Below are 13,550 nucleotides of genomic sequence, written 5' to 3' on the forward strand. Positions count from 1 at the left end.
AGCTGTATTTTTTCCTTTCCATCTGACTATTTTTATATATAGATATATAAAATATATAATATATATAAAATGCTGGTTTACAACTCAAAATAAGTTTCAAAAGTCTATTTTCACACCTCAGCAATACTGTATCAATGCCCATCACCAAAGGCTTAGTTACTCTTAGCTACCTCCACCACCATCCAGTTGATTCCCTTTACCCCTTCCCATCTGGTAACCCCTGCTCTGTTGTCAGTTTGTTTTTATTTTGTTTGCTATCTTTATTTGTTGCTATTTTATTTGTTTGCTATCTTTGTTTCTTTATATTCCACATGTGAGTAAGACCATACAATATACCATACAAAACAGCTCTCTCTCTCTTTCTCTCTGTGTCTGTCTGTCTGTCTGTCTGTCTGTCTCTCTCTTGTTTTTTGGGCCACACCTGGCAGAACTCAGGTGTTACTCCTGGCTATCTACTCAGAAATTACTCCTGGCAGGCATGGGGGACCATATGGGATGTTGGGATTTGAACCACCGTCCTTCTGCATGCAAAGCAAACACCCACCTCCATGGCTATCTCTCTGGCCCCTCTCACTCTTGGCTCTGACACTTAGGAATTATTCCTGATGATGCATGGGGGACTATATGGGATGTCGGGGATCAAACCCAGGTCAGCTGTGTGCAAGACAAGTGTTCAACCATCATAGTACACACCAAGTCTTTCTCTTTCTGGCTTATTCCACTTACAATAGTCTCTTCAACTTCTGCTCATGTTGCAAACAGCAACAAAATTTTACTTTTATTATTTTGTTTGTTTGTTTTGTTTTTAGGCCACACCTGACAGTGCTCAGGGTTACTTTCTGGAAAGCACAGGGCCATATGGGACACTAGGGATTGAACCCAGGTCAGCTGTGTGCAAGGCAAACACTCTACCCACTATACTATTGCTCTGACCCCTTTATTTTATTTTTATAGCTGAGTAGCATTTTACAGTATTTATCTACCACATATTTATCCACTTATCTATAAGAGAGTACTTATGTTATTTCTGCATTTTGGTTATTATGTACAGTGCTGTGATAAACATATGGACAAAGATTTATAGGCATACACCTTTTCAAATTTTTGCTTTTATATTCTTTGGATAGATAGCAAGAAAATAAATTTACAATTTTTGTGTTGTAATAAAATGGTCTTTTAGAAATCATAGTTTTAGGGGCCTGAGAGATAGCATGGAGTTAAGGTGTTTGCCTTGCATGCAGAAGGATGGTGGCTCGAATCCTGGCATCCCATATGGTCCCCCAAGCCTGCCAGGAGCGATTTCTGAGCATAGAGCCAGGAGTAATCCCTGAGTGCTGCTGGGTGTAAACCCCCCCCAAAAAAGAATAAAACCATAGTTTTAATTATTACTGATAAAAATATAATTTCTGGAGCCAGAGAGATAGCACAGCGGTAGGACGTTTGCCTTGCATGCTGCCACCACAAGACAGGCAGTGGTTCGAATCCCGGCATCCCATATGTTCCTCCATGTCTGCCAGGAGCAATTTCTGAGTGCAGAGCCAGGAATAACCCTTGAGCAGCATTGGGTGTGACCCAAAAACAAACCAAAAAAAAAAAAAAGCAATTCCTTTTACAAAGACTTTTCTGGTCTCTATTTTTTTTCTATTTTTTTTTTTTTAATTTGCTTTTTGGATCACACCTGGTAGTGCTTTGGATCACTCCTGGAAGGCTTGAGGGACCATATGGGATCTTGGGACCAAACCCAGGTCAGCACATATAAAGCAAATGCCATATCTGCTGTACTATCACTTTGGCCCCTGGATTCTTATGTATTATAATTTTGTTTGTCTTCTTTTAGAAAGTTATATCATTTGCAAATAGACAGTTTTATTGCTTCTAATTATTATATATCTTGCCCCCCCTTCTTTTCTTAACTATATTGGCTGAGACCCTTTGTGTAGTATTGAACAGAAAAGATGATATTCGGAATATTTGCTTTATTTTGGATTTTAAAGGAAAAGTGGCCTTCATTTTGCAGTGAGTAGCATGGTGTGTATTTTAAAATTATGCTCACTTACTTCAAGTTTTGATGCAAATCTTTCTCATTCACTTAATGCCAACAATTACCCCTTTTTCCCAATCTTTCCTCTCCTGCAAGCATCTGCTGGCATTACTCATGTTAAATTTTTGTTTTTAATGCCTCCTATTCACAGTGATTTGCGCCAGCAAATGCAACTCATTTATGCACTGACCTCTAAAATTAGTGTACTTTGTTGTTGTTACTTACCTTTCTATGAAATGTCTTATTTTCCTATATATTGGCAAGCTCCCTAGGAAATACTTGTTGCAGTGCACTAAACACAATGAATATTTAGTGTCCAAAATTATGAGTTGCACGAATTTAATAGCTGATAGGCAGGCAGGAAGGAATCTGACTGTGTGCCCAGAAGTCACCAAAGCACATAAATTATGTCAAGAAGTCTGAAGGAAACATACATTTTCCCAAGGGTCGAAACTATATGAGACTTACTCTATTCAGTACAATTAAGTGAAATGCTTGAACTCTCAAAATAATTAAAATTATGCTCATTATCAAAATAAAGGAAGTTCTCTTTTATCCTGGTTTTGCTAATTATTATATAAAGAGTACATTTTACATATTATGATTTTGGGGGTTTGTTTTTTTTTGGGGGCCGCACCCGGCAGTGCTCAGGGATTACTCCTGGCTATCTTCTCAGAAATCGCTCCTGGCAGGCACAGGGGACCATATAGGATGCTGGGATTCGAACCACTTTTGATCCAGGGTCGGCTGCTTGCAAGGCAAATGCCCTACTGTGCTGTCTCTCTGGCTTCCTTACATATTATGATTTAATATCTTATACTAATATAGTAAATTGTTTAGTTTTGGAGCCATACTCAGTAGTGTAAACCCAGGAGTTAACTCAAGGCTTACTCTTGGTTCTGTGTTCAGGTTTAACTCCTGGCAGGAGTGGAGGACTATATGGAGTGCGAGGGATGAATTTAGGTTGATTGTGTGCAAGACAAGAGTCTTTCCTGCTGTACTATCACTCCAGCCTCGAACATAGTAAATTTGATGCCTTGAATTTTAAATGTTAAATTAGTCTTGAATTTCTGAAATAAATTCCAATCAATAGTTTATATATTTAAATTTTTGTTTTGATTTTGGGCCATACCCAGCAGTACTCAGGGTTTTCTCCTGGCTCTGTGTTCAGGATCCATCTCAAAGGGGCTCAGGGCCCATCTGTAGTGCCAGGGATAGAATCTGAGTAGGCCACATGCAAGGCAAGCACCCTGTCCCTTGTCCTATCTCTCCAGCCCCCAGTTTATTTTTTAATATATTTCCTAAATTAATTTTTATAATATTTGGTTTAGGTATTTTGTATGATTTTAGTTGAAATTAACTCACCTGAAGTGATTTATTTCCTACAGTCCTTGTGAGATTTCAGTATCAAGGTTCAGCTAGTCTCATAGGGAAAATGTCTTCTCTTTTCTATTTGCTGCCATAATTTGTATGAAGATTGGAGTTATTTGTGATTTGAATATTTCAGTAGAATTTCTGGCTAAAAAAATCTAGACTGGCCTTTTCTTTAGGGAATCTGTTTCCTTCCTGCCTGCTTTCATTTAATTCTATGCTGTAGGTTTTCAGTTTTAAATTTTTGCTTCAGGCTTGGGGATGTGGCTCTGCAGTAGAGCATGTGTATGGCATGTGTGAGTCCCTGAGTTTGATTCATCAGCACACACACACACACACACACACACACACACACACACACAATTTTTTTGCACACACAACTTTTTAAGAAGCTAGAAAGACAGTGCAATGGGTAAGGTGTCTTGCATGTGGCTGACCAGGGTTTAATTCCTGGCACCCTGAATTATTCCTGAGCACAGAACCAGGAACAATCTGTGGGTATCACCAGGTGTAGCCCAAACACACCCACAATATTTTTAAAATAAATTTTTCCTTGAGTTAGTTTTGGCAACTATGTTTTTTAAGCACATGTCTCTTCCTTCCTTCCTTCCTTCCTTCCTTCCTTCCTTCCTTCCTTCCTTCCTTCCTTCCTTCCTTCCTTCCTTCCTTCCTTCCTTCCTTCCTTCCTTCCTTCCTTCCTTTCCTTCCTTCCTTCCTTTCCTTCCTTTTTTCTTTCTTCTTTCTTTCTTTCTTCTCTTTCTTTCTTTCTTTCTTTCTTTCTTTCTTTCTTTCTTTCTTTCTTTCTTTCTTTCTTTCTTTCTTTCTTTCTTTCTTTCTTTCTTCTTTCTTTCTTTCTTTCTTTCTTTCTTTCTTCTTCTTTCTTTCTTTCTTTCTTTCTTTCTTTCTTTCTCTCCTCTCTCTCCCTCCCTCCCTCCCTCCCTTCCCTTCCTCCCTCCTTCCCTCCCTCCCCTCCCTCCCTCTCTTCCTTCCTTCCTTCCTTCCTTCCTTCCTTCCTTCCTTCCTTCCTTCCTTCCTTCCTTCCTTCCTTCCTTCCTTCCTTCCTTCCTTCCTTCCTTCCTTCCTTCCTTCCTTTTTGTTTTTTGGGGCCATACCTGGTGACGCTCAGGGGTTACTCCTGGCTATGCTCTCAGAAATCACTCCTGGCTTGGGGGACCATATGGGATGCCTGGGGATCGAACCTCGGTTTGTCCTAGGTTAGCGCGGGCAAGGCAGATGCCTTACTGCTTGTGCCACCGCTCCAGCCCCATATTTTATTTAATTTTCAAATGTATTGGCCTGCTGGCATAAAGTATTTCACAGTAGACTTTTTTAGTGTCTATTCATTCACAACTATTCATTCTAGAGCATCTAGTTGTATGCTCTCTCTTTTCTTAATCTTAACAAAGAAGTTTCTAGGTTTTTTGTGTCTTCAAAGAAGCAATTTTTGTCTTTTTTGATCCTGTCCAATGTGTGGTTTTGGTATCAGTGTCATCTTCCTTTCAATTTATTCTTTTGCTTTATATTCTAAAAATGATGTTCTTCCTTTAATTTTCTCTCTTTTTTCCTTTCTAATAAAGTCATTTAAAGCTATAAAAAGACCTTTGTAACACGAGCTGCATTTCAGACTTTAATATATAGACTATCGTTCAGTTCTCAAGATTTTATAATTTCTATTAGCTTTTCTGCGACCTATATGGCATTTAGAACTGTAACTTAAAATTCCCACTTTCATGGTGTTCTCTTTTTCTATTATTGCTTTCTAATGGAATCATAGAGAATTAATGAACTAATCTGAGAATGCAAACTTTATCTGAGCTGGGACATTTATCACTAGCCTACTAGTGCTATTTGGGGGGAGGGTGTTTAAGGCCATACCTGGCAGAGCTCAGGGGACCATATGTGAAGTTGGGGATCAAACCAAGGTTGTGCATATGCAAGGCAAGTACCTTAATCCCTGTATTATCTCTGCAGCCTCATTTGTGCTATTGAACACTTGACATATGGCCAGTGTAAATTGAGATGATAAATAAATAGAGAAGTTAAAAGACTTGGAACAAAAAAGAAATTTCAAGGGATGAAGAAATAGTAGAGGCTAAGATACTTGCCTTGTGTGTGGTTGACCCTGGTTCAAGCCCCAGAATCTCATATTGAGTGAACCCTGAACATGGAGCCAAGAGTAAGACCTAAACACCACCAGGTGTGACCCAAACACTAAGAAATTTAAAAAATATTTTTATTAATATTTTAATATAGATTACATGTTGAAATAACAATATTTGGGGTAAAAGGAGTTAAATATATAATTTATAATTTTCACTTCGTTTTTGTTTTTATGTTACACCCAGTAGCAGTCAGGGTTTACTCCTGACTCTGCACTCAAAAATTAATCCTGGTGGGGCCGGAGAGATAGCATGGAGGTAGGGCGTTTGCCTTGCACACAGAAGGACGGTGGTTCGAATCCTGGCATCCTATATGGTCCCCCGAGCCTGCCAGGAGCAATTTCTGAGCGTAGAGTCAGGAGTAACCCCTGAGCACTACTGGGTGTGAGCAAAAAACCAAAAGAAAAAAAATTACTCCTGGTAATGCTCAGGGGATCATATGGGATGCTGAGGATTTAACCTGGGTGGGCCAGGTACAAGAAAATTGCCCTACCCATTATTGCTCCAGCCCCTTCCCTTTACTGTTTTTGTTGGGATGGAGGTGATGTACGCACATGCCTGGCTGTGGAGTTCAAACACTTAGCTGTGGTGCTTGACGGATACGGTATATCTTTGCACACTCAGCTAAGGTGCTTCTTAGTGTACCAATACTGCATGCCTATAGTTATGCCTGCACAACATGCTGCTAAGGTGGGTTATGAGGGATCATCCTCTTTAATTGCCATGCTACTGGCATGGCATGACTGAAAACTTTTTGTCGTAGAGCTTGCACAAATCTAGCCAAGTAATGGCCAGAAATTGCTGGTGGTGTCAGGGATCACAAAAAGCAACGTTGCCAGACTCATGTTTGGTATGTGTGGCAATATGGAATATTGAACTCTGGGCCACATACGGGCATTTTCACCATGAGGTAATCTTCCAGTCCTCCATTAAAACATTTATCTTTATTTCTTTTTGTTTTGTTTTGTGTTTTGTTTGTTTGTTTTGGGGCCACACCCAGTGACACTCGGGTTACTCCTGGCTATGAACTCAGAAATCGCACCTGGCTTGGGGGACCATATGGGATGCCGGGGATCAAACCGAGGTCCGTCCTGGGTCAGCCGTGTGCAAGGCAAATACCCTACCATTGTGCTATCGACTCAGCCCCTTTGTTTTGGATAATACTCGGGTTATGCCTGACTCTCCACTCAGGAATTACTCCAGGAGGTGCTCAGGGAACCTTATATGGTACAAGGGATCGAACCCAGGTCAGCCACGTGCAAGGCAAGAAAAGCCAATGTTCTATGGCTCTGGGCCCCTCATTTATTGAATCTTTTTGGATGGGAGTACCCCTCACAGTACTGGGGTGACCATGCCATGCAATAGTTCTGACTTAGTCCTTGAAATACAGTATATAGCGGTGGCACTAGAGGTAAGGCATCTGCCTTGCACCACGCACTAGCCTAGGACAGACCAAGGTTCGATCCCCTGGTGTCACATATAGTCCCCTCAAGCCAGGAGCGATTTCTAAGCACATAGCCAGGGGTAACCCCTGAGCGTCAGCAGGGGTGGCCCCAAAACAAAAACAAACAACCTAAAAGAAATACAGTCTATTTACATCTGTTGTAGTTATGTTTATTGATTTATTTGAATCTATTACCACTGTTTTGTTTTAGCTTTTACATATATCTTGCATTTTCACTATATTTTTATTGCCTTCTTCTAGACTGGTTATTTTTTTCTTGTTGCTTCACATATTTGGAATAGATTCTATGCTATATATGTGTGCACATATATACAGTGTATAGTGTGTGTGTATGTGTGTGTGTGTGTGTGTGTGTGAACTGTGTATAGACCATTTGCAGCAGTGTTGAGGGCTCATTCCTGGCTCTGTGCACAGGTATCAACCTGGGCTGGTTGCAAGCAAGGCAAGCACCCTACACACTATACGATTGCTCCTGGCCATCCTATTTAAATTCTTTTGGTAATTATTTTGAAAATTTTAACTTATCAAAGTACATGAGTAACTACTTCTATCTTTTTCTATATTTATTTTAGGATCTTGGAATGGTTTAATTCTAAACAATCACCCTCCCAATTTGTATGCTCTTATTATCCAGTAAATTAGTCCTGTCTTTCTTTTTACTTTTGCAATTGTCGTTTTTCTAATCCCACAAATTACACTGCGGTGGTTTCTACAATCAAAATTGGTTTAGATTCACAGCATAATTATTAATTTCTTTGCTCAAAATTTCTCCTAGCTCCTCAGCTTTCCTATCTGGGATAATTTTTTTCTTCCTTCTGTCTCTCATGCTCCTCCTTTACAATTTTATTTATCGAGAAAAATTAACCTATTATTAGGAAACAGCAGGATAAAACTTGCTTGGTATTTTCTTCCATAATTAAAAAGACTTTGTGTGTTGGGGGAGCATCCATATCTGGTAGTGCTCCGGGTTTACTGCTGGCTCCAAGCTCAGGCTTCACTCCTGGAGGGGTCCTAGGATTCCTGTGTGATGCTGGGGACAACACCTTGGTTTGCTATGTGCAAGACAAGTGCCCTGCTTGCTGTAATATCACTCCAGCCCCTAAATTTAAAAAAAAAGTCATTTTAGGACTGGAGGGAGTAAAGTACAGCAGGAAGGGTGTTTTATTTACACAGTGTAATTCACAGTTATTTATAATAGGGTTTCAGGCATCTTATGTTCCTGCCTCCAATCCCATCATTCTCTGAGGTCATCCCTTCACCAATGATCCCATGTTCTCCCCTTCCACCAACCTGACTCCTGGACAGATACTTTTTCCAATAGGGTTTCATGCTTTCAGCAGAGTTTAGACCTAGAGGTTTAAAAATATACAGATCCCTGTCCTCTGAACCACAGAGGAGTCCAAGGCCCTTGTCCCTTGCCCTTCTGTTACTTCTAGTCAGTGAAAATATTCTACTGTTGTCAGCCTTTTATCTTCATTATCGAAAAGTTAGCCATTTGTCTCTTTGCCATTCCTTTGTAGGAAAGTGCCTTTTGGTGAAAGGCAGACAACCTGGTTAAAGGTGAAACTCTGGAATCAGATTTCCTGGCTCTTAATCCCTGCTGCTGACCTCCTTGGTTGGATGATAACTGCTTATTCTCTCTATGCCTGTATGACTGACACTGGGCTAGCTGCTTACCCTTTCTGTGCTTGTATGTTTTGTTTCTCCTCTTCTGGAATGCAGGACAATAATGATCTGAGGATGTAGCTCAGAGAGTCATAGTGAGGATGAAAGAAATCCAAAGGTGAGCTTTTAGAATAGTGGTAACCCTTTCCAGTGCTAGCTGTTGTCTTTTCCTGTTGATGTTTTCTAAATCTCCTTATCATGTAGACGTGTCGATGTGTAGACAATTTTACTAGGATGAAGCTAGGTGGGGATTCACCCCACTTAAAATTCCCTGAGCATTTTGAACCTTTAGGGTGCTGTCTTCTCTCAGTTAGGGCAATTTTTTCAGCCATATATCTTGAGATGCTGCTACTGCCCCAGCCCCTCTCCTTTCTTCTGGGAAGTCAGGTAGATTAATTACTCCTGTTCATTCTCTCCTTTGTGTGTCTCTGACATGTTTCACAGTCTCTGCATTGTGAAGATTCTAGATCATATCTTTAAACTGTCTTCCAGCTCACCAACACATTTCAGCTGTATTAATATGTTATTAAACCTAGCATCTAGTTGTTATTGTTATTAGGGCTATCACTACTATTTTTATTATTTTTTTATTTACAGAGGTTGGATTTGGTTCTCAACCAGTCTGCTTGGTCTTTTTTTTTGGGGGGGGGATGAGGGAGGAGCCCTCACTTATTTTTGCCATCTATCTTCATTTCTTGAAACATATCACACACACCTACTTTGTATTCTGGGCTCATAAATCCAAAGGCTTTCACTACTCAGCTTCTGCTATGTGTTGTCTTGGAACCTTATGACCCTGGTGTACAACACACTTCTGAGATAAATGCCCTGCCGATGGATTTTTAATTGCAAAGGGCTGTTCTTTTCTTGGGGGTGAAGGTGTTTGGCTGTGCTCAGGGATTAGTCCTGGCTCTGTGCTCTGGGGTCATTCATGCAGTGCTTTCGGGATCATACGTGGTTCCAAGGATCGAACCTAGTCACCACATGCAAGGCAAGTGCCTTAACTCCTATTCTGTCTCTCTGGCCCCCAGTGAGTGGCTTATTCTTAGTATTTTTCTCACTTCTCAGATGTTTCCTGTTTTCTTCCTGGACTTATTTTTTGTTGTTGTTGTTGTTGTTTGGGGCCAAACCCTGCTGTGCTCAGGGGTTACTCCTGATTCTGTATTCAGAAATTACTCCAGGTCCTGGTAGGCTCAGGGTATCATTTGGGATGCTGGGGATCAAACTTGGGTCCTTTGAAAGGCATACGCCCTACCTGCTATGCTATCATTCCAGCCACTCCCCCTAATTTATTAATTTACTTTTCTGAAAGACTGATTTATTCCCACAGTTTAAAAAAAAAAAGAAAGAAAGAAAAGAAAAGTGTCCTTCATGGCTTGGTGTTCCTTTTATTTATTTATTTATTTATTTATTTATTTATTTATTTATTTATTTATTTATTTATTTATTTATTTTGGTTTTTGTTTTTTTGGGTCACACCTGGCAGTGCTCAGGGTTTACTCCTCTTTCTATGCTCAGAAATCGCTCCTGGTAGGCTCGGGGGACCATATGGGATGCCAGGATTCGAACCACCGTCCTTCTGCATGCAAGACAAATGCCTTACCTCCATGCTAGCTCTCTGGTCGCTGATGTTCCTTTCTGTGATAGCCCTGGTTATTAGGTTCTTGTGGCTGATTCTTCTGGAGAATCAGCAAATAGAAAGTTTTTAATATTTCTTATATTTTAAATTTTTCTCATTTTTTAAGGTAAATGATAGCACATTGCATGCGTTGTTCTAAACTATTTTTTTAAATTAAAAATACATTTCTGAGTATAAAGAAAGTGTTTTGAGGGGCCGGAGAGATAGCATGGAGGTAAGGCGTTTGCCTTTCATGCAGGAGGTCATCGGTTCGAATCCCGGCGCCCCATATGGTCCCCTGTGCCTGCCAGGAGCAATTTCTGAGCCTGGAGCCAGGAATAACCCCTGAGCACTGCCAGGTGTGACCCAAAAACCAAAAAAAAAAAAAAAAAAAAAAGAAAGTGTTTTGAGTAACGTAAATGCCATATGTCTCCAAGTTGGAAGTCCCCTTGGAATTTTATTCCCCAAAGATAACCTTCATTGTGCAACACACAAATACACATTTACATAAATGGGTGATGCATAGTTACTGTTTATTCACTTGTTTTTTTGCTTTCCATTAATCTGTCAGCCAGTGCTTTCCCCTCAGCCAACCAAAGTGCCTAGACTTTTGCATCAGACAGAACTAATGGCTATCCCCCCACCCCACCTAGATTTTTTGGGCAACACCTGACAATGCTCAGGGAATACTCTTGTGTCAGCCACATGCAAGGCAAAGGCCGTGCCAGCAGTACTATTACTCATCCCTGGAACAGAACTCGCTTCCATCCTAGCTCTGCTGCTCTGTGTTTGCTGGACTTGCCAGAGCCTCTATGAGCCTCCCTTCTTCCATCTGTAAAATGGTCTCGGAGTGTTTCTGTGTCATGAATAAATTCATGAATAGCGCCACTGCCAGGGCCAGCTGCTTCATCAGCCCCTGGTGTGGGTAGTGTTCTTGTGGACTCACCAATGGTCAGAGAGGCGCCATGGAATGACGGTCACTATTTGTTAACTGTCACCCCTTTGGTGCACACTGGACCGCTCTCATTCTTGGTAGTTGTGATGAATGCCCACCCTGTGATCATGGAACTGGTGTCTTTCTCGCTAGTGTGAATGTCCTGATTTATTCGCAACGGGCTCCTCGGCTTCTCTGAATTTTAATCTCTGCTTTTCTCTCTCTCCAAGGAGGAAATGAAAATTTCCTGTGGGGTGAAGAGAGTGTGCTATGTAAGTCTTTATCTTTTCTTTTTTTTTTAATTATTATTTGAGCTACCCCCCAGCAGTGATCAGGACTTACTCCTGGCTCTGTGCTCAGGGATCATGCCTGGTGGGATTCAGGGGCCAGATAAGGTGGAGATGGAGCCCAGGTATGTGCTAGGTAAATGCTTTACCTGCTGTACTATTCTCCTGCCCTCTATGTCTTTACTTTTTATTGCTGCTCCTCTTCTTCCCTTTGCCCAGGTCTGAAGTGGTGGGTAGGGGGTGGTAGGGGTGGGGGTGGGATCCTCCACATAGAGGCAGTCCTGGTTGCTACCCCAACCCAATGATGCTTCCATAGAGAATCCCAGTATTACCCCTTGCCCCCAAGACACTGATCTCAGTCTTTCCCAGCCTTGCTACCTGACCACTTCATAATCATTCATTGTTCAAGGATCACTCTTCATACCCTCCTGCTTGCAAAGCAATTCCCTGTGGTTTGCCATTAAAAGAATAAAAACCTAGCAAGGCATAAAAGCCTAAGAAAAGCAAGAGAAAGTGAAATCTTGTCACAATCCCTCATCCTCTTCCCATCCTAGAAAAGTGCAATTACTGGGCTCAAAGCAAACAATGAGCTTCCAGAAAGCCTTAACAAAAAGGGGAGCAGCCGGCCGTGAGAGCTTGTTAGAAGACCTACCCTCTCTGCACCTTGAAATGGTCAGGAAGGACTTTCTCTCAGGAGCAATGAAGCAGAGACGGGCAGGCTGTTGGAGGGGGTCATGCCCTGTAGGCTGCGGATCAAGAGTTTTTGGAAGGCAGAGCTTGGTGGGAAAAGAAGCTTATTTGGGTCTCCCGTGCTGAGGTCGAGGCCGTGTCACCAGGGCCCAGTTCAAGGAGAGGCTGGGAATGAACACAAGCTCCTCTTACTGTGCTCTGGTGGGGAGAGATCCCTGCAGAGCTGAGACTGAGACGCAAGTTCAAAGTGGTCCCTTCTCCCTGCAGGTGGCTGAAGGGCCAGTGATAAGACTCCTGGGCACCTTGGGCCAGGCCCAGGCAGGGAAGTCGCAGCCTCTGCAGCTGGAGCCTCTGGAGGACATGATGGAGATCAGCTCAGCCAGTCCTGCCCAGAGGCTCAGAAGGAGGGGCCAATGCATGGCCCAGTGGACCCCCACAGGACAGGTATAGATCCCCACTGGGTAAGTCCCACCACAGTATGATGGTCCCTGACAGTACTAGAACTAGTACTAGTACTAGTACTAGAACGGACAGGAGTTGACCTAAGCATATGCACTGAACCAAGAGTTGTCAAACCAATTCTGGACTCAGAGCTCAGCCCGGCCAGGATACTGGCCCCAGAGCAGTGGCTGACCCTCTGTCTGCATTCCAGGAAGCTCCCAGGAGGTACTGGATTCTGCCAGCCTCTCTAACCCCCAACCCCACCCCATGATCCCCAGGATTGCCCCCAGTGGTGCCCCAGAGCCACCTTGGTCTCCTTGTCCTCCTCTTTGAGGCCATCCCTCAAGTAAGCCACAGGGTTCATCCACAGTCCCCAGACCATGCTCCAAGGAAGAGGAGCTGAGGGCTACAGCCCAGGAGCCATGGGCTGGGAGAAGGTGGTCGGGGGAGACAGTGTCCCTTGGGGTCTAGGCTCTGTTCCTCTCCTCCCTCACAGAACCATCACCAGGAAGCTGAAGAGGAGATGCCTTCTGAACAGGACAAGGAAGAGTATGCAGGTGAGGGGCAGGGGACCCTTTGCAGAGATCTATGGGGACTCCTGCCCAACCCCCGTAAGGAACCCCCACTCTGTCTTTCCTCACCAACTGCTTCCTGCTCCACTCCCAGAGGGACATTCTAGAAGCTTCAGTATCTGTCCTGCCCCTTAACACCAGGTTTCTCCTCCTTGCCCCCTGAGTACCTTTGGAAAAGTGTCTCTTTTTTCCCCACAGGACAGCCCTTCCTGGATACTGGGGTGCGGGATACTGTGGTCCATACCATGCAGAAGGTGCTTTGGACCCGGTAAGACCTGGCTCCTCATTTCCCTGACATCCTGTCTCA

General features: G+C 42.6%; 1 protein-coding gene across 1 annotated transcript in view; it reads left to right on the forward strand.

Annotated features, from left to right (window-relative positions):
- The window catches only part of SPOCD1 (SPOC domain containing 1), a 31,964-nt gene that overhangs the window by 13,100 nt on the left and 5,314 nt on the right, over positions 1 to 13,550 (forward strand). The window contains exons 2-5 of the mRNA XM_049775541.1: positions 11,484 to 11,525; positions 12,498 to 12,674; positions 13,168 to 13,228; positions 13,442 to 13,511. Of these exons, the coding sequence (XP_049631498.1) occupies positions 11,484 to 11,525; positions 12,498 to 12,674; positions 13,168 to 13,228; positions 13,442 to 13,511 (350 nt within the window). The remainder of the gene's footprint in view (positions 1 to 11,483; positions 11,526 to 12,497; positions 12,675 to 13,167; positions 13,229 to 13,441; positions 13,512 to 13,550) is intronic.

This window comes from Suncus etruscus, chromosome 6 (genome assembly GCF_024139225.1).
Source record: "Suncus etruscus isolate mSunEtr1 chromosome 6, mSunEtr1.pri.cur, whole genome shotgun sequence".
In the NCBI taxonomy this organism is placed as follows: domain Eukaryota; kingdom Metazoa; phylum Chordata; class Mammalia; order Eulipotyphla; family Soricidae; genus Suncus; species Suncus etruscus.